Source organism: Calliopsis andreniformis, chromosome 1 (genome assembly GCF_051401765.1).
Source record: "Calliopsis andreniformis isolate RMS-2024a chromosome 1, iyCalAndr_principal, whole genome shotgun sequence".
Taxonomy (NCBI): Eukaryota; Metazoa; Arthropoda; class Insecta; order Hymenoptera; family Andrenidae; genus Calliopsis; species Calliopsis andreniformis.
Window position 1 is genome coordinate 13,474,203 of NC_135062.1, and position 21,806 is coordinate 13,496,008.

At 39.6% G+C, this 21,806-nt stretch overlaps 1 protein-coding gene and 1 non-coding gene across 2 annotated transcripts in view; one reads left to right on the forward strand and one right to left on the reverse strand.

The window, feature by feature from the left end:
- The window catches only part of Dgo (ankyrin repeat domain containing protein 6 diego), a 116,211-nt gene that overhangs the window by 46,137 nt on the left and 48,268 nt on the right, over nucleotides 1–21,806 (forward strand). Inside the window, exon 4 of the mRNA XM_076376636.1 lies at nucleotides 9,631–9,732. Within this exon, the coding sequence (XP_076232751.1) occupies nucleotides 9,631–9,732 (102 nt within the window). The remainder of the gene's footprint in view (nucleotides 1–9,630; nucleotides 9,733–21,806) is intronic.
- On the reverse strand, nucleotides 1,260–1,332 carry Trnar-ucg (transfer RNA arginine (anticodon UCG)). Its single transcript has one exon. It is a non-coding gene; the product is annotated as a tRNA-Arg (tRNA).

Below are 21,806 nucleotides of genomic sequence, written 5' to 3' on the forward strand. Positions count from 1 at the left end.
TGTTTTTGCAGAAATTTATTCTAGTGCATAAAGAATGGGGCTTCTTATAGGCTGAGGCCCGAGACTATAGCTCCCTCCCTTAATCCAGACCTGAGTAATTCTATCTCCTTCCTTCTTCCTCATTGTACCCCGTGATGCAGCGATTATTGTACTGTTACCAATCACCGTTCGACGGAAAAATAGATTTTCTACTTTCTTTTGGAATTCTATTCGTGGCATCGTTGGAATCCTTGAGTTGACTTGCAGGAGGGATGTAAAGTGTTCGAGTCATTGATTTGACAGAGGTTTTGCATGCAATGAGGATGATGAGGTGTGATGTGTTAGCAGATGTACCTATTGGGTAGGATAGTAAAAAGGTGAGGAAAATTGGGTTGAAATTATGGGTTGGAAGCTGCACGTGTTGCTTGATTAGCATGGTTATGAGGTAATAGTGTGCCTATCGGTAGAGATACAGCTAGGGATGAGGCTACGTATCTGCAGTACCTTACAGAAGTTTTGGAAGCGTTTTATGAGTTAAAGAAACTGAAAATTACTATATCAAATGTTTGATTAGATTAATAGTAGTTTATTGTAATAATTTTTTTTAATCTATTCTTTTTAAACGAAGAATATTGTGAATAGTATTGAACATAGGAGCTTTGAGCTCACAATCAGTGTAATTTAATAATTAAGTGAACTGTGTTACCACGTAGATCAATAATTTATTATTTCTAATCTGTGTTAATATGATATTCTAGACATTTATAGAATCTTTTAATAATACATGATATATTGTATCTATGCATGGAACAGTTTTTAAAATTCATTATCTTTAGTTCGAACGACTGGTAATTCAACTTATCACTATCCCAACATAGACACTTCTTATCGAGAACATGCTAAGCATAGCTTCCTGAAACAGCATTTAATCTCCTCGAATAGAGTCGTCTCTGGTAGATAACGTTTCACGATTTTGTTAATCATAGCAAAACGAACTTCTAAAAGTATTATCAAGGAAATAGAATATATTCCACGCAGTGTGTAATGAACAGTTATCAATTTGGAGAGAGACATGAATATCAGTAAGCAAAGTTAACTAATGGACAGTTTATGGGGATATGTAGCATATCACAGAGTTAAAAATATTTATGAGATAATAATACGTACGTGAAAAAGGAATATTTCACGAGGATATATTTTTTTTATTTCAATCTGTTGAGATATTTTACGCGATATGGTGAATATAATTGTTATAGTGAGATAAAAGAAAAAAAATGTTTCGACCGTGACAGGATTCGAACCTGCAATCTTCGGATCCGAAGTCCGACGCCTTATCCGTTAGGCCACACGGTCTGTTAAGGGTAGTTACCCCAAACATGAAGACCCCTGGTACTCTGAAACTTTGAATTACGATTAAAATGATATAATGCATCGTTATTGCTTCAATTTTTACGTCTTCTGCATTCAATTATGAGCTACTAACTTTAAATAAATTTAAAATGTGTAAAAAATTAAAATAACTAAAATAGGGGAAATATCTCTGATACGCAGTATGTTTCACTGCGTGTTATGAATTATTCAACATATATCAGATAAATTAGTGTGTTTTAAGTATTTTTTGACAATTTTGATGAAAATATAACTTGACAAAATTTTTTATTTTAGTAGAGGGTAATATTATTGTATCCTTATGTGCAGATTTTATGAAGTTGTTGTAGTATATAATTTGTATCAAAAATTTGTTGCATTTTTTGAGCCAGTTTGAGAATTTTGGTATAAATTATTTTTAGAATAAAAATAGAGTCTGGTTCAATCGATCTGTGAGTGCGTGAGACACACATAGGCGTCGAGTGAATGGTGAATATAGGTACACCTCTCACTTACGTATATTGCACAGGTTCTATCCAACTTCGATCTTAATTTTACATTTTAATTATACAAATTGTCACAAATCTTTGTCAAGATTTCATGATGTACAAGAACCTGTTCAAGCCATGATTGCAGTAATTTCCTGTATTACAAAAGCCAGTTTTGCATTTAAACTATAAAGATGATGGATACTTTCCATTTTACAGAAAGATTCATACGGCGAATAGTTAATAATACATGTACAGGAGGAAGTCAAGAAAATAAATTTCTACTGATGGTACCTAAACAAGTTAACTTATCCCAGATGATGAAGAGCTCAGTCCCCCTAATAATAAATTGCATCTTAATTGTATTCGATCTCCAGCCTAATCACAAGACTTTCATGTAAAAAACAAGTATTTCTCTAATACGATCTTCCATCCCTCAGAAATGGTAATGTGACTTTCGATCATATAATATTCCTCACTCGTTTAGTGTGCAGAGTTTCTGTGAGAAGTGATATCTCTCTGATAACCCTGTAGCGTATGCACCAGCAGGAGGTAGGAAAACGGGAACCCCACTGTTCTCTTTCACTCTATGTTCCAAAGCAGTTCTACTCGACAGGGCTTCCCACAAGCATCAGCATTTACTTCATCATAGATCACAACGCGATGATTTGTCACGACTACAAAATTCTTATAATAATTTTACGTGTACAACTAGGTCCTTTACTGTATATAACAGTGCCTCTTTTACCAAGGACCGAATAAAAATGATGAGACGTTAGTAGACATATCAATATACTTATTACTAATATTTGAAAGGTGGAACAAGTCTTTAACTAGGTTCCATTAATTCCGTGTATGAAGATAGGAGTTTTAATAAATATTCAGCCTGATATTAGACAGTCAGTAATTATCATCGAAAGCATTCGAGGCGAGCAGCCTGGGGCGGTTGCCATAAGTTCCCTCGCGGGGTGCAGGGCTTGGAAACAATTTTGCATGCAGATACACGCGGTTTGATCGACGATAAATACGCGTTTCTTTCGGCGGGACTCGCGCACGAAACAGCTAACAGGGATCCACCTCGCGAGATAAATCAAGGGCGCGCGATAAATTAAAAGGAGTCAGACGTTTTATCCTTCGGTAAATATACTGATACAGGATGATTTAACAGTTACCACCTCGATGTGCGTTGCTTGTTAGTTAGACAAATGTTATGTTGTATCGTTGCCCTTTCCTCTCGCCCCTTCTCTTTCTCTCGTTCCTCCTCTACCTCTGTTTTCTTCGCGAGGAAGAGCCATTCTCGCGATCTCGCCTTTATTTGGAGGATAAAAGCGAGACCGGTTCCATTCGGACAAATGCCGCAGCCTGTCCTTCGAATTTCGTCTCGGTGCGAGTCCCTCTCGCGAGATCTTCAGTTTCAATGCGAAAGATCTTGCCACTTTTGTTCGAACGTCTCTCCTTTTATCTGCAGGTTACAGTCAGTCGGTGTATCTTACCTTGGAGGCTTTAACATTTTCACTGTCATGCTGTATTCACTAGAAACTGTATTAATTGTTTAGTTAATTGTATTAATAATAAACAATTAATTGCATTAATTGTTTCAAACTGGACATTAAGCTACACGAACACAAGTGCATCGAATCCAACTAACTTGACATCAAGCAGCACAAATACAAGTGGTTCGAATCCAAGTAACTTGACTGATCTGAACAAAGCTTAGGACTTGGACATTCTACTACTCCATTGGATTGAAACGATTCAAGCAGAGTTTAGCTCAGCTTGCATCCTGAGGCTACTTGAGCAGCCCTGCTCGAGGGTAGACCGAAAGTTAATTTAGATTCTTCCATGCGCCTCGTCCAGCGTATAGGGACGTCTCGGACGTCCGGCTCGCGGCTCGCGCCGTCCAAACGTTGCGTGATGGAAGCCGCGACTAAAGCGCGTAATTGACGTAACAACGTGCATCATGAACTTTCGCATAGGCCTGGCTGCTCGTTCCCATTTATGGCGTTAACTAACGACGAGTGGCATAACGCGACGACCAGAAAGGCTGGCCGACCGATACCCTCGATCACGTGCGCCTATCTAGGTGAAAGCAGACCATTGTCTCTGTCCGTCGGTGGTTTCGAGCGAACAAGTGTTTCCGCGCGGCCACGTATCCGCTCCTTGTGATTTATTCCAGCTTTGTACGCCTAGAGTCGACCGCGATTAACCTCGCCGCGATAAATCTCTCTCTGACGAACGTTCGGCCAGCAACTGTTGGCGAACGCAGACTTTGCTACTTGGGCGAAGTCATTGGGAATCGATAGGGTGGACCTGGCGTAGATCTGACTTCAGCCTGTCGGAGTACTTGAAATATTCGAGCGCTTGGAGTTTCAACTAAGCAGAGTAGAATGTTAATTAATCCTCTGTCGGTAACCTTATTTTCATTTCAATTATTTGGTAACTAAGTCCATGCAGTTTTCTTGCACCTTTCATAACAGGGGATTGCAGTAGTCCATTTGGCATGATATTTAGGGTTTTAGGTTGTTCAGATGAGCGTAAATTCGAGGAGAGTGTACAATAGTAATAACTCTTGGATCACAGTAAGACTTAGCTGCATGCTCAAACGAAATTATTCCCGATGTAAGGTGGAGCGTGCTCAGAGAATCGCATGCCAGAGCGGTCTCCCACTATTGTCCAAAAGGCAATTAGCATGCCTCGGCTGACTCTTCTGGAAAAGAGGGGTGAATACATTAAACACTCCTCTCCGGATACTCGTCGATCGCGCGTGGGAGAGCGTATTTCTGTGAACGCCGAGTACATACCACGTACCTATGAAACATATTTATTTCATAGAAACCATGCCACTGATGGATTCACGTGTGCTCACATAGTCGAAGGAAAGTATTCTCTATTCATGGAATACAAAGGGATTTTTCTTTGTTTCCTCAGACACTGACGCAACATTTTTTACTATTTAGGAAGGTGGTAGACAGTAATGCATTCCAAACTGAAGCTGAAGTACTTATTTTTAACTTTTAATGCTAGCAGGTTATTTAAAAATATGATACTTTATATTTGCAAAGAAATCAATGTTATATTCAATATATTTCTTATTTAGAGAAGACAAAAAGTTGGAAATAAGACAGAGTTAGACAAAAGATAACATTTACTACACTAACTTCTACACTTAACTAATAATACAATTTTACATTTGTAAAACATTCTAATCTTTAGTATCTATTCTCTTCTACATGAATTATTTCACTTCATATCTAAATGAAATAGATTTACCAAGGATGTATATTATGTAGTTCAAATTTAAGCTGAGCGCGCGGTAGAATGCGCGCGCAGCTAATATCGATACTCATCGATACGACGCCTGCGCACCGCGATCAAAATTCGATAATCGAAGTTCAACCATAGTGGGGATGTTCCTCGTGTGACCTGGTGTGTTTTGGGTAAAAGGGTGTCATAAATCATTGTGTTGTGATGTCGTATGACCCAAACCTTATAAATAAGGCGCGTCGAGGTTAGGACACTTAGTTTTCTTTCGCGAGTCGGGTCAGTAACATGTTTCTAACGTGACATTTAAGTCGTCAATTTAATAGCGTCCTTGTGTAGTGTCAATTTATTCTCTCTTTACGAATGTGTTCTTCGTCTTGTGCGTGAATATTCGTATTTTTACGTGTGATTGCATATTTTTTTATTATGGTGTCAGTATAGTGCTTTTTTAACAATTTTGTGGGTTATTCAAATATTTCTCCGCGGTGTCTGAGGTTACATCTTCAATTAAAACTTTTGGTTGCCCAGCTAAAGTGTCATGGCGCGCATTAACTTGGGTCACCGTAGCTAAAGGTAGGAATTTAAATTTATTTCAATGTTTTTAAAGGCCAACATATGCAACACTAAAATTATTGTAATATAAAATGCAATACATATTCTTCTATTCTAAGAAAAAAATGCAAAATATAATGCATAATACATATTCTCATATTTTAAGAAAAATATGCTCTTCTCGATACCAAACAACTTTCATTTAAAACACTTCCTCACACAATCGACAAACTACAAGAAAAATCCGTGACATCAGTTATTCATTAAATCAATACGCGTGTACTCCACTGACATTTCAATTTAATTATCTCAAAAACGAAGCCTCCCACGCAATTTCAGTATTCTTAATTTTCGTCCTATTTCATCAGCCTATATTACTCTCGAAATTAAAAAAAAAAAATATTTCTCAGCGCAATGTGAATCGTCCTTTAGTCTACCTGTAGGGTCTGAAAGCAGCTCTGAAAGTTTACATACTCCTGAGCAGGGACGCTGACCGCAACCTAACCCAGACCTAACCGCGGTTTAATTAATACTCGTTCGTCCGTAAGGCATTCATTCCCGTAATGACAGCGCGGAACAAAAGGCGACCTGGCGGACATTTTATTAGCACCGGGGGCTGGTTATTGCCAAGCACTCGGGTTCTCGGTTCCCTTGGATGACCGACGACGCCGTAAACGTCGATGGCACGCCGCGAAAAAAGCGGACACGCTCTCGCGAATCGTTACGGACAATAACTTCCATACATTCGAGGCAACATTAGACGAACTCGTCGTCGAACGGTTGCTGAATCACTGGGGCAATAGACTCGAGATAGCTTATCTTAATTTAATAGTAATCCCGGGGTCGAGCGTGCTTCGTACAATTTGTTAAGGAGACGCTGGGAAAGAGCGCGAGGGGATCGAGCGTTTTATGGAAAAGGATGATGGCTGCAAAGTACTGTTTCAAGTGGAGAGGAAAGCGTGTAGTTATAGTGGATTGATGTTTTATGAGTGGTTGCGCGAGACGTTACTGTTTTCAAATTATACTTGTGCGATTTTACGAGCGGGCGACCTTGGGATTTTATGTATCGGAATTTTTGTAGTGCCTGTGACGGTGGATCGAATCGAGTTTATAGCGTGAAATCGTGAGGGGAGCGAAGGAGACCGTACTGGAGTTTTGAGGAAGTTCGAACACGGCCGTGAGGTAGGATGATACGCATGAGTCACGTTTTTGAAGAAATTTATTAGGTTGAAAGTTAGAGACGCGTATGGGGAGTAGAGTTTATGTAGATATAAATACACGTACATATAAATGGAATTATAGATGTAGATATGGAGGATGATCAGTTTAACTGGAAACCCTCTAATGGCTGTTGGCAGCACTTACAATGCTAACAGCATCTAGAATAAATATTGCCAATACCCTGAGGCTATCCAGATAAACTGATTATCCTGTAGATAGAGTTTACGTGCATTTTATTAGAAGATTTTATCAAAGGAATTTTCGTCTTAAGAAGTCGAAATATAACAAGTTCTTATCACCTATAGAATTAAAATTCAAGATTTCACTATTCCAACATCTTGAAAGTAGCAGTCCTAACTCCTAATTACATAGCATTTGATGATCCCTAACTCAACTTTCTACTCTTTGCAACAAATATTAACATAAAGCAGTACCATTCTTCTCTGAAAATTAGTATCCCCTAAAACAACAAACTATCACATCACTCTCTATCATCAACTTCTCACACCATCCCCATAGCAAACCTAAAGAAGATTAAATTAATCATACAATAAAATAATTAATAGAATCTCCATCTCCAATTTTAGCGCTAGATGGCACTGCAAAAATGGGACGAACTCTTGCATCGACCCAATACTGTAGAATCACGTAAAGCCAGCCTCCCTCAGCCAGACAAGGAGAAGCGTCTGGTCGAAGCTTAAAGAAAGATGGCTCCTCTCAGCGAGAGTACCATCGCTGGCGCAGGCAATTTGAATGATTCATGAGTGCACACGTCGAGCAGCGGAGTCGTGGCCCGTGAGGAGCGTCGGTGAAAAAATCATCCCGCCATTTGCAGCGATAGACTCGCGATTTTCGTGTAGGGCTTGTCAATGATCCCTTCTCGCTGCCATCCTCGTTGACTCTCGAGAGGGACGAAGGGGAGGACGGTTTCGCCCCGAGGGATGGCTTCATGATTTATGGAAGGTGCGTCGAGTACCTACCGCGTTGGAATTATTGGCAGGATCCTGATACGTCTTCGTCGCGGTTGTCGTCCTGATTGTAAGACGGTAGTATCTTGCCACGTCAAATAGTCCCGCTGATCATTTGTCTGCTCGCGGCACCGTCGACGTACGAGCTGCGCGACGCGAGCCTCTGGCTTCGAAATCGGGGAATAATTGAATAATACGCGGGAAAAAGCGCCGGATATGGGATAACGCAATTTTTTTTTTAGTAATATCCCGAGGGAGTTCGTTTAGAATTGTTTCCTGCCCATTTGTGACTGTTACGAGACTTTGGTCGAGCAAAAAGTTCACTGCCACTTCTTCGGCGTTTCTTCGGTGTGGGTTTGTACTTAGTCATGGCTTCAGGAGGCTAGAGCGAGATGTTTGCGATGTTGGGGAGTGCTCGTAGTAGTTTTGGTCTTCTTGAAAATGATAGGTCACAAAAATGGGAGGTTTGATTGTTAGTTTAGCTTATGTGTTAACTTTGAGGCATTATTATTGCAAAGTGAAGGCAGATACGACACTATGTCATAGGGTATTTTGTGCTCCGATTTGGATCATCTGCCACCCCTTAGAATACCAAAAGATTCTATATTTGTTAGACTCTTTATAACACTAGTGGTTCTCAAATTTAGTGATTCTTAAGGGAGTGATCGTATAAGATGGTGATTGTTAATTGGTTCAAAATTGTTTGTACCTATAGCAGAAATAAATAAAGAAAAAATAATGTAGTATTCTCATGGACTTGAAGTGTTGTATCTATCTTCAAAGTGACAATAGTAAGTAGTTGATTTTTGCATGTATAATTTGTCGAAATCAATGTACATTCATGAATGTTTTTTAACGCCCACGTTAAAATTCCTGTAAGTTGTTGGTGTCTCAATTTACCTGATATCATCCTAACGGTACAAACTAGCATAAAACGTTGAATCCAGTCTTAAAAATTTATGCGCGACAGTTTTCTTGTGTCTGGTCTACCTACCTCATGGTTTCTCTATCTTGGGTAAACCATTTCCTGGGACTGTGATGGCGCAGCACTATTCGACTAACGACGGAGATAACGTGTCCCTCTCACCTAGGGACTGCTTAATTTGTCACCATACAGAAAGCATCTGAAATTTCAGCTTTGTGTCTCTGTTTCGTTTTATTGGGATTAAAGTATTCACCTAAAGAACTTTAGTACCTTGTCCCATCCTGTATATTTTTTTTAGATAGAGAAGCTTAGCTATAAGACCATCATGAAACATTACAAAAATTGTTTATATCATTATCTGCTTTCTTAAAGTAATTAAAAGGAAAATATATATATCTGTAGAAATACCTGCACATCAGAATAAACAGAAAACACAAATTTAATGAAATTGATTGTATGTTGTATAATAAAAGTAATTTAATCTTATGTTTAATGAATCTAATGAAGAAAAGAAATACTACTTTTCACGTAAGTTTCTAATAAAAACTTTTACAACGAACACTGACATTTCTTTATCAATAAAAACCACACAAATGGAGCAAATCTGTAGTGCAGTCACGTTCTACAAGAAACTCTGCATTTTAAATGTAACAAAGTGACCAATGCGTTTCCTGGCTGCAATATTTATAAGTAAAAGACAGCACGTAATCAATCTTTCATGACTTAGAAAGTAGCAAGGATTGTTAGGAATGTTTGTAATGAACGTAAGAAAAAGATCTATGCGACAAGAGCATTGAAGGCTAGGTAGGCTGTTTACCAAGAAATGGCAATTCAATATCACTGACCTCTATTTCCTATTTTGTTACAGACTGGTGTCACGCCTCTGCAGAGGGCAACTTCGGAGGGTCATTTGGAAGTAGTCGAGTTGCTGCTGAAGCACGGTGCGGACGTTGCTCGTCAGGACAATGTGGTGAGTGAACGATAAATTAATTTTTTCAATTATGAGTAGTAAATTGTGGATTTCTATGCAACTCATGTCTTCATAATTACAATTAGAGGAATCGAACCTAGAGAGCTATTTATTCTATGTCTTAATATTATATATTCTTTTAAATTCACTTTTTTATTTTCTTTCTTTTCTTGTTTGAATTCTTCAATACGATTACGAATATTATAATATTAACATATTGATCGACCTTCATATTTGATACTACGTATATCAACAATCTACACTACCGTGCATAAGTAGTTGGACACTACCTCCTTATTGTAAATGCACAAAATACATACACTTCAAATAGAATTTTGTAAACTAATTTTCATTACAGACCTTATCTCAGACAACTATATACAGATCGACTAGTTCATCTGGAAACCCTCTAGCAAGTGTTGGCAGCACTTACAATGCTAATAACGATTACAGTAAATGCTGCCACCACTCGGAGGGTGTCCAGGTAAACTGATGACCCTGTACATACATTATAAGTCTCACGAATACAAATAACAATATTTGGCATCACTTAACTTAAATAAGAGATTATATTTCATGCATTTCCAATGACGTGAAAGTGCCCAAATACTTGCACACGGTAGTGCACATCCACTGCTTCGTTTTATCGTCCTGGAACAAGAGTCCCCGATTTCCCAATTCCTCGCTCGAGGCGATCGGCTCGCTGCAGCCGACCATACTTTATCCTCCTCCCCATAATCGCATCTATCAAGGGGCCAGTCCTCCGCGACTCGGATTTATATCCCACACAGAGTGTCGCGTCCTCGTTAACAGCCACGCGACGGTTATTACGAAACGGCGCGAAACGAGCGAGCCCCCAGCCCCGAGGGAGCAGCGCCAAGCGAGTGATAAAGCACAGTAACAGGGTCCCCGCAAAAATTCTCGTAAATTGTTTCTTTCCAAAGGCACGCGAAATTATTGCCCTCATCTTCGTTTCGTTCCTGGTAGCGATTTCTCCGCGTTCACTTTTTTTTCACTTCGTTCTTTCTCTCTGCCATTTCTTTTCGTTTCTCTTCACTCCTTTTTTCTAGAGCCTGCGCGCACAGCGTGCCGCGGATTCTCGTTACGACGACCCGCGTATCAAATTGATACTGTCGATGTGGAAGTACTATTCGCGTTCCATGAGAAGTCCTCTGGAATGCATTGCCTTTAATGCGTTCCAGAGGACTTTTCCTGGATATTACATTCTTGTGACCCCTTCGACGAAGGTGGCCATGAAACGACGAAGAAAAATTCATTTATGCGACTCTGGCGTGCGGCACTCGCTTTTCCACAGCGAACCCCGTGGATCCAGGAAGATTCTCGTTTGATTAAATCCCTCTCGAAAATACTGTAATCGCTGGTAATGCGCGGCCAGCGTGGCGATTGCCGCTGTTAAAGCGCGTCGGTAGGTGGTTTCACGCTTTATGGCGGGAATTCGATTTGGGTTTTTCTGATGACTGCCTTTTAAGCGTGATGATCTGCATTTTAGGTTCGGGGTTAATTGATAACGAATACTGTGTTGGTTTAATCGCTTAGGTATTGTGTCTGGGAGGTGTCTATGATGATTTATGTAAATTCAAGGTGTTGTCAGTTTATTGTAAAGATTGGAGGGGGTAGGTACATTTTTTCAATCAAGTTTTGAGAAATTTTATATACTGTTCTGCACTGACAAGATGAGCCCTGAAACCAATGAACCTGTATGGTTGCCAGGTCTCATCTTGTCAGTGGAACACTGTACCTACTGTTAAAGAATTAATGTCTGTGTATATATCTATGATATTGAATTTTTAACAAATGTTAAGATGAGTAAAATTGCAAATAAAGTTGTTAGTAGAACAATTGCTTTATCTGCTTGGTGATTCTTTCTTCGTGTCTGAAGAGTATTGCACAGTAGTATGATTTATTATTGTTTAATGTGTAGGTGATATTGTTTCTCATGTACGTGTAATTTGGCAATGTTAATAAAGCGTTAATGCATTAAAGAAATTTCTAAAATATTATAATAATAGGAAAGCATGAATGATGGGTCTGTAACTTTTGGTGTATCCACGTTTTACCACGCGTTGAAGTCACCAGTTCCAGGTTTATCTTCTTTAGTGCCTTTCCAATGAAATATAGGTTTGCGTAAATTATTTGTCCCACCTTAATTGGTACAGAAATTAATTTAAGCTTGTTTAGCATGAATGTATAATATTATACGTATATTCGACAATAAATATTACGAATAGCGACAACTGATAAGTTGTTGAAGCATCGTTTATGTTGACGCTAATGATCAACAATTATCTTATCGATATCTTTCGTTGTAACATCAAATATGAAATATGTATACTTTATGCAAAGTGTTTGATATATTGGGTGATCACAGGCTCATCATACAAACATTACATGCATACAGTATTCATTAGTATTCACAAAAAAGTGTTAAGTTGTTAATATGGAACCAAAAACTAACAGTTTGAAATTACATTTTTTTAATCAGAGGTTTCATATCATTTGTTCAATTCTCAAGTAAATTACATTTATGTGATAAACTTTCTTCTGATTCTAAGGTAACATTTGTAATAATTATTAGCGTATTCTAACATGTTTGTTACTCTAATTTACTTGTGTAACAAAATAGTATTTACTTAATGTAAAAAATGGTTTGAAATTTTAGATTGGAATTTGAAATTTGAAATTTGAAATTTGAATTTGAAATTTGAATTTGAAATTTGAATTTGAAATTTGAATTTAAAAAACTACCATGAACTAAGGGTCACTAAAACAAATAAAAAATATGTATAGGAGCTCGTCTATGACATAAAACAAAAATCCCTTGCAATATCTGTTAACACAGCACTTCTCTCCATCAATCCTCCCAAAGCTCGTTCATCAACCGTAATCACGATCATCTGCATTTCGTTTGCACCGCGATAATTGTCACTGAACAAACTGCGCTCGCTAACACGATCACCTCTCGGCTACGTGTCTCGTTAATATCGTATGCAAATCGAATGCAGCCGCTTTCTTCGCATGTTTTAGTCCAAGCAGACGCTAGAGGAGTCGCCTGGGACACGGTCACCCTTCATCGGCAATTATCTTGTCCCCGTGGACGAGGAGGCCGCGATCCAGAGGTCACAAGTATACAGTACGATCGATATCGACGCTATCATTACGTCGTAAAACATTTAATGGCTGTCATTACTGATATTGTATCACGTTTATCCGGTTTCGCGTCAAGGAACGCTCTTGACGGCCCGTTTTCGTCTCCCCTGAGGACACAGGGCGATCCTCATCCGCGTTGTCCCTCCTTAGGCGGTAATTTCGAAAGTGAACGAGCCACGCTCGCGTTCGGGAAATAAACGTAGGAGAGAACCGTGGTAGAGGCGTGTACGCCTTACGTCTTAATGAGAGCAGGCAATCGATCGTGAAATTCGACGCGATTAGCTGTTGAAACTTGCCTGGTGTTTTCTTAAACGATATTTACAGTGAGGAGAATGGACGATGAGAGTGACTGTTTTAAAAGTCTACACGAGTAGGGATATGTACATAGAATAATTTAGAATTATGTGTGAATGACTGGTGTGATAAAAAGATGTTCTTACTAAAGTTGTTTGGTACAAAGGGAGATACGAGTTCGTAGATCTATACTACAAGAAATTACTATATATGGTGCCTCGTTGAATTCGTCTTAACAAACTCCATCGTGTAATAAGTAAGGAAACATGAAGTTCCGAGGGCCAGATACTCGAACTGATGATTTCAACGCATGGTAAAGCATGGACATTACAAAATGTTCCTTTCAAACGAAATTTTCATACTTGCCTATTATTGTAATATTTAAAAATTTTCTTTGACAAGAATTTAGTTAACAAATTATTCACCTACGAATGACAATATTATCAATAAACTATAAACAATATTAATCTACATTACAAGACTTAGGTATCTATTAAATCGCTAACAATAACAACGAAGGATGCAAATATAGAGAGTAAAGGAAGAACCACGAAATAAATGAAGCAATTTGTTTAAAAATAATTCTATTAAAAATTAGTACGATCTTAATAAACTCACAAGTGACAAGCTTAAACATCATGCTTGCGATTCACAGCGCTACCACTTTCTCTGTCCAAAATATTCGACAGCTCCATCGATAATTTCGATCAAAAGGAGACCTCAGCATCCTCCTTTTTCTGATGGCGCACACGTATTCAGATTTCCCGAAGAATTCGAAAGGAGGGTCGTGCATGCGCAATCCTCCGCAGATATAATAAATTCCCGCGGTCTTGCAGCTAAGTGCATCCCAAAATAACCGATTCATCTTGCGCAAGTATCGTCGAATTCCGCGAAACTGCTCGCAACGAGGACAGAGGAGAGGAGAAATACTTTCTGCCTGTTAATACCATACATTACGAGCTATGCGCTCGCGCTCCTCCCAGTATAAGTACGTGCCTGATGCTCATTAAACGATTCGACCGATATAGGCTATCATTATCGGCGCGATAATAATCAATCAAAGACGCTTCGTTTCGCGAGGCGCGAATTAATCGATTGTTCGATCGATTGGGCGTCGACGGGCCTTTGAAGTGCGTCGAGGGGCAGCTGATTTCTATATGCACGAACAAATTAAAGGGTAAAGGGGACCTGTTCCCTACTTTTCGAGTGACAGCTTAATGTCGCGTTGACAGTGAGGTCGATAGCTGTGGGGGAATATTAAAATTATTGGAGCTGACAAAATTGTAGCCCTATTGTAATGTATAGGTACTATTAAATATATTATAGTTAATTGTAAGTACCTAAATAATTTAAGTAGAAGTATTTGTGAGGAAGTAAGTTATTAGTTATTGCATCAGGATTTGCAAATATCTATTTGTAATGTTTGTTATGTTGAATTGAATGATACGGAAGTAATTTCTTAACGAGGTACGTTTTCGTCGAATAAAGTTGTTACTGTTTTAGGAAAACGTTTTACGATCATGAGTGGAAATTCGTTATAGAAAGAAGTAGGTTGTTAGCATGCAGTATGATTGTACAAGTACAATAAAGCGGTAAATTATCCCGTGGATTACCTTTTTACGTATATTTTACAAGTTCCATTTTGCTATAGAATTCTTACAAGATTCCATACAGACATTTTCTCAGAATACGACTGGAAGATAGTTTGATTTTTTTTTTCACCTTGATTTGTAAGTGTTGTAAAATGAGAGTATCCTTCTGCAAGGGAAAATAACATGAAATCAAATATTATACGCATAATTATTCTCAATATGCTGTTCAGAGATCTTGGAATGCACTAATTACAAGGCACGAAGTGTCATTTTTTAAGGAAGGCTATTTTATGGGAAAATCCCTGTCAAGAAGAAAACCTGGACGAAATTAAACATTTTTTTTTGCATTATTTAATAGAAAGGATTGAAAAATATTTTCCCTGCTTGTGGCGTGTAGTATTAAAGACGCATATAAAGGTACTAAATTTCTTTAACCGTAAACTGGAAATTATAAGAAGGAAAGAAGGTTTCCAGACAAATACTAGAGAGGTATTTTATATGGAAAAATAGTTCCATATTTTCCAATTTCTCAGTTTCTCAAGTTTCCAATTTTCCAATTTCTCAAATTCTCAATTTCTAAATTTTCCAATTTCTCAATTTCTCAATTTCTCAATTTTCCAATTTTCCAATTTCTCAATTTCTCAATTTTCCAATTTTCCAATCTTCCGATTTCTGAATTTTCCAATTTTCCAATTTTCCAATTTTTCAATTTGCTCAATTTTCTCAATCTCGCAATTACCCAGTGCCCAAATTTCCAAATTTGAGGCAAATTTTACCTATTGATTGCTTTATGGTATCGACAGCTTCATCTTTCCGATCACCGATCAATTCAGGATTTTCGAAGCTTCGAACACGTTCTTTCGCGAACAGTCAGTCGGTCTTTTCTCTGACCGCGTAATCGCGAATCACCACGTTCGAATCCCGCGGCGATTTTTCATTCGCGATAAGAGGAAAAGAGAATCCGCGGAGTGGCGCGCGCGAAGAGAGATTCGAACGCGAGATAGGTGGATCGTTGGAATGCTTGACGCCGTTCGACAGTTCCTCCTGACGGCTCTACAGAATTCTTTCCAATAATGCTCGACTCGTTTGATTTTTTCCCTTCTTCGATCCCTCGGCCAGCAAACCGGTGTCTTTTTAACGAGGATTGCGATCTGCCTTCGAGCGGCCCTTTGGGTTGATAATTGCTTCATCTGTGTGTTTTAAGATGCTTCAGGCTTTGCCTCGTGTAGACGAGAACAGGATTCTACAGTGTTGCTTTGTACAGGGTGATTAAAAAGTGGTGGTCCACAATTCTGACGTGTGAAGTAGATGAAGTTGATAAATATATTTGAGACGAAACGAAAAGCAACCCAAGAGTATTTAATTTACTATTATTTTTTTTTTTTTTAAATTAAATTAAAGGCTACTTCAAGGTACTTTAATATTTATCTAATACAGTAGAGTTATGATATTTGTATTGGCTCAATTTTGTCTCTTAGGGATGAAAAATATCTGTAACTTAATTATTTAATGACTTAATTACTTTATATTTTTTAAAAAAATTCCTCAATATTAGTTTAATTATATTCAAAATACCAGAAATATTTGAGCCATGTAATTATTTATAACCCAATTACAGTCTCGAAACGATCCAATATTAAAACCATTAGCGTTTCTTGTCTTATTCGCAATTGCCTCGTGGATATTCGTCCCACGCACATTATTCAATCATTTTTTCCACCCATAATGGAACAGCTTGCAAACATAAATTGTACAAGCATTACAACATTCTTGGGATGCTTCAGCGTTTCAAGTGTCTCGCTCAACGAAAATTGATCGCATTTTCGAGGGTGATAAGTCGGTTCCAAGCGTACCTGGGAAAGTGCTCACGTCGATCAGTGTATATTAGTCATTAACGTCGAAGCCTTTTAATGCGACAAGTCGAAGAAAAATCGGAAATAGCTATTAAGGTCTTGCTATTTCTGTCCATCGTGGGTAAGAATTTACGAGAATGCTCGCATCACCGACAGCAGCCTTTTGTCACTTACCCTGTAGCGATTTCTTTTGCTTCCTTCGAGCTCGCCAAATGCACCGAGACAGGATTTCCTTGCTCCTCTGGTCTATCTATACTACTTAAAGCTGCATTCCACGATTAAAAACTTGGGTAATGATCATTATTCATCGCGAGAGGATGAACGAAAAGAAATGTTAAGCGAATTGTGGGATGCAAAGTACTAGGATCTGAAAATAACAGTGTATTTAAATACACATCATAAATCCATGAAAGACCAAGTATCGTTCACTCATGCTTCTCCAAATTCTCTGCAACCCCTCAACGACGGCGCCTTCTTGCCTAGAAAAGCAGCGTGCAAACACAGATGAAGATTACCCAATTAGAAAGTATTACACAAGAAGATTACCCAATTAGAAAGTAAAACGATTCATACATGTTTTATAATCCACGAAGAACTGTTTAAAAGAATTTTTCTAAATGGACCCCCAGTATGCTCCATCTTATTCATCTTTGAACATGATCTATGTCAAGATGGGAGCCCATAAAAAATACAGATCCCCTCGCCGAGGGTTTAAAACCACCCTGTCACTGTCCCTCTCTCCCACAGCCACAAATCTTCCTCGAGACTCGCAACGTTCCCCATCCTCCATCCCCACGCTCATCTAGGAATCAGCTCAGGTCTTATCTCTCCCGTTTAATGACTTAATCGGCTTCGTACCGCGGAGGCTAATCCCGATGGGCACGGAACGATTTAATTTCCAAAGCGCCGCGCAGACCGCGAAACGGAGTTTCAGGTAGCCGAGAAAACCGGCTGGGACTCGAGCCGAGAATCTACAATTGCAGGTAGGCCCTTGAACGCGCGAACCGAGCGCGATTTCCCGCGCTGTGCAGTCCGCCTCGCGGTGTCCTCGGCCCTCTCCCTCTCTCATTTGTCACATTTACAACGTCTTATGGTCGAATACGCCTCGACCGCGAAAGTCGATCGCGGTTCGTCCCGATCCACGATCGGGTTTCCATGTTCGTGGCCGAGGATTTTCTTTATAGAGCCACAGCCGTGTGATCCACTTTGGTTCTTGCCTGGCGTTCGCCTCGAACGCGGTCTCCCGATGCCGCTTGTAATGACACCGTTTCGCAGGACTTCTGTGCGGCGATGTCTAATTAAAAGGATCGCTCGTGTCGCGCTTTTTCGATATTGTCGCGCGACGCGTTCGACGATGTTGGATTTATGGTTTACCAGCGGTTCACACTTTTACGAGAGAATCGATGGGTTCTTTTCGAAGCCTGGGGTTTCTTTTAGAGAGGCACTGCTCTTTATTTGTAATGGCTTGTTAACGAGGGGACAGGGACTTGTAGTCTTGCAAGTATTCATGATCTGAGTTTCTGGTTCTCGGGGTACTGTGGGGATGGGATGTGTCATTGGTGGTAATACCTTGCAGTGGTTGGAGATATATTTTGGTTATTGGAAATACCTGCTCCATGGTTATATTCTCTATGGGATTGAACAGTACTTTATACAGGGTAATTAGTTTAAGTGGAAACCGTCTAGTGAGTGGTGGTAGCACTTACAGTGTTAATAGCCTTTGCGATAAATTTTGATATTATTCAGAAGATTACTAGTTAAACTAATCACTTTGGATATTTCATGGGAGAATTAAAGTATCGCTAATTTTGGGTCAGAAAATTGTAGAAGTTTGAACTCCTGTAACTTTGTGGAAAAAAGTTGTAGAGCAGTGGGACAACGCTCATTCTAAAGGGCAAGGTCTCTACTTTCATATCCCTGGATTGAATTTTTCCAAGAGATCATTGCCTAGTTCGCTGCGGGCAGAGAAAGAGGACATGGTTCTTCTTCGAACCATTTCCAATTTCAAACTATTCTCTGGGAATTAATAAATTTTTTTCTGAGCTGATTTTGTAGTAGAGTTGAAGTCTGAGGCCTCCCCTTTCGAATGAGTCTTTTATCAGTCATCTACGATTTTTTTTCGCTGAGTTCTCGCGCTTTGAATGAAAAGAGAGCAGCAAGCGTCAAAATGCTGCAATGATCCGAAAATCGAAAAAATTGCTAATATTTGAGCCGCTGTAACTTTGTGAAAAAAAATCGTAAGGGAGCGAGCCTGGTCTCATTTTAAAGGGCAAAGTCTCTACTTTCTAGTCCTTGTATTGAATTTTCCCCAAAAAATTTTAGTTGTTGTCTGCAAGCCGAGAAAGGGAAGGTGGTTTTTCCCCAAATCTTTGTCTACTTCAAGCTACTGTCTGGGCCTGGATAAATTTTTTTCGCGACTAGATTTGTAATATATTTCAAGTCTGGAGCCTCCTCTTTCCAACGAGACCTTAAAAATCGATGTGCGATTTTTTTTCGCTGAGTTATCACACTTTAAGTAAAAAGTGTCAGTCCGCCATCAGAATAGCGCAATGATCCAGAGATCGAAAAAGTTGTCGATCTTTGAGCTGCTGTAACTTTGCGAAAAAAAATCGTACGGATGTGAGCCTGGTCTCAATTTAAAGGGCAAAGCTTCTACTTTTTCGCCCTTGTATTGAATTTTCCCCAAAAAATTTTAGTAGTTGTCTGCAAGCCGAGAAAGGGAAGGTGGTTTTCCCCCAAATCTTAGTCTACTTCAAGCTACTGTCCGGGCCTGGATAAATTTTTTTCGCGACTAGATTTGTAATATGTTTCAAGTCTGGAGCCTCCTCTTTCCAACGAGACCTTAAAAATCGATGTGCGATTTTTTTTCGCTGAGTTATCACACTTTAAGTAAAAAGTGTCAGTCCGCCATCAGAATAGCGCAATGATCCAGAGATCGAAAAAGTTGTCGATCTTTGAGCTGCTGTAACTTTGCGAAAAAAAATCGTACGGATGTGAGCCTGGTCTCAATTTAAAGGGCAAAGCTTCTACTTTTTCGCCCTTGTATTGAATTTTCCCCAAAAAATTTTAGTAGTTGTCTGCAAGCCGAGAAAGGGAAGGTGGTTTTCCCCCAAATCTTAGTCTACTTCAAGCTACTGGCCGGGACTGGGTAAATTTTTTTCGCGACTAGATTTGTGGTATATTTCAAGTCTGAAGCCTTTTCTTTCCAACGAGACCTTAGAAATCGATGTGCGATTTTTTTTCGCCGAGTTATCACACTTCAAGTAAAAAGTGTCACTCCACCATCAGAATAGCGCAATGATCCAGAGATCGAAAAAGTTGCCGATCTTTAAGCTGCTGTAACTTTGCGAAAAGAAATCGTACAGAAGTGAGCCTGGTCTCATTTTAAAGGGCAAAGTCTCTACTTTTTTACACTTGTACTGAATTTTCTCAGAAAAATTTTTGCAATCGACTGCAAGCCGAGGAAGGGAAGGTAGTTTCTCCCTGAATCTTTGCCTAATTCAAGCTACTATCCAACTCTGAATAAATTTTTTTCGTGACTAGATTTGTGATATATTACATGATATATATAAAATAAGGCTGAGACAAACCAGATTAACAATGTCTACTAATCCTAGAATCTCTCACCTACCAGTTACACCTAATCACCTTTCAATACAGTGTGAGAGACGTCATGAGACCAAAGAGTAACTGTATCCATGACACTTGCAGGACGACCTTCTCTCGCTTAACGAATAATTACATCCATAAGTGTGGGTAAATACTGGAAAGTCGTATGAAGCCAAAATTCAAGTTTTTCACCAGCTAACTGTCCGAGCGCATTCCGATCTACGCTCAGACACTTGCCTCGATCTCGCGCTGAGTCCCATGCCGAAGCATTCCCCTCGCGGATACGTGACGTACGCATGTAAAGTAAACCGTGTCTGAAGGCACACGCGATCGTCCGTCACGACACGTAGCTCGGTAACCGAGAAATTGTCGATCTCGCTGCGAAAGCCTGAAATTACTAGATCGTAAAAGCAGCTCGGGGTAGCAGCGCGGAGGAGCCAGTAAATGCTCTAAATTCACTTACGAAGCCTAGCATAACAGCTCACGATCATTGGGGCCGAAGCAAGAACGTTGATGGCACGAACAAGCCTCGCCAGAACGAAAACCATCGGATGTTGGGCATGCTCCCATAAGCAGAAAACCTCTCGTCTGGCTTCCCAAGGGGTCTTCGATTGAAATTTACCACCTTGGCGAGATCACTCCGTTAGTGGAAGGTTTTACTGATCGCGAGAGAGAGACAGGGGTATTTAGAAGCGTACTGAGTGCAGGAGTTCGATTTTTCTGGAGGATGAAGTTGTGTTCTGTGGAGAGTGTAAGGGCATAGGGTCAGTAAATACAGTTATACAGGGTGTACCAAGTTTAATGTGTGCCAGACATTGTCAGTACGATCTACAGAGCTTGATAAGAAGACAGTATTATATGAACATGGGTTTCTTAATACTCTATTAAAAAATTGTACATAAAAATTCGAAATTCCTTTTGATCTTCTACAAGAACCTACGTTCACAGAACAATTCTTCTTCGCGTCTAATATTCCTCGATGTCTACCAAGTGTCACTCGTCTACCAAGTGTCATCAAAATCGAAAGTCACCACAAAATCGACGTTCCCTATGAATTAGAGACAACTCGATAAATATACAACCCATTTCCCACGAAACCCAGAAGACAATCCACCATCAAACCCCTCGAAACAGCCACTTCCCCGCTATAAACTCGTCAGCAGCGAGCCACAAGCCTACGAAGAGCAGGACACTGTGCCGCGGCCATCGACAAGCTCTTCCCGCTCAAATTAAATATGCCCGAGGTGGCCAGGCTCTTATAAAAGCAATCAAGCGAAGAAGCTGGCTCGGTCGATGCGATTAAAGAACAGGGGAGAACGAAAAAAACGAGAAGGAGACAAGAAGTAAATAGACCATCGTTGAATCTACTCTCTCTCTCTCTCCCTCTCTCTCTCAGGTTTCCTCGTTGCCCAGCAAAAAGGCAATCGATCGTAGAAGCGAGAGAACGTGGCGGGTAGCGGTTCTCGAATCGGTCCCGATGAACACGAAACTGCTCGGACGATAAGAAACACGATCTAAACGATGTGTAATCGTTAACTAATGCGAAACGAAACGGGGC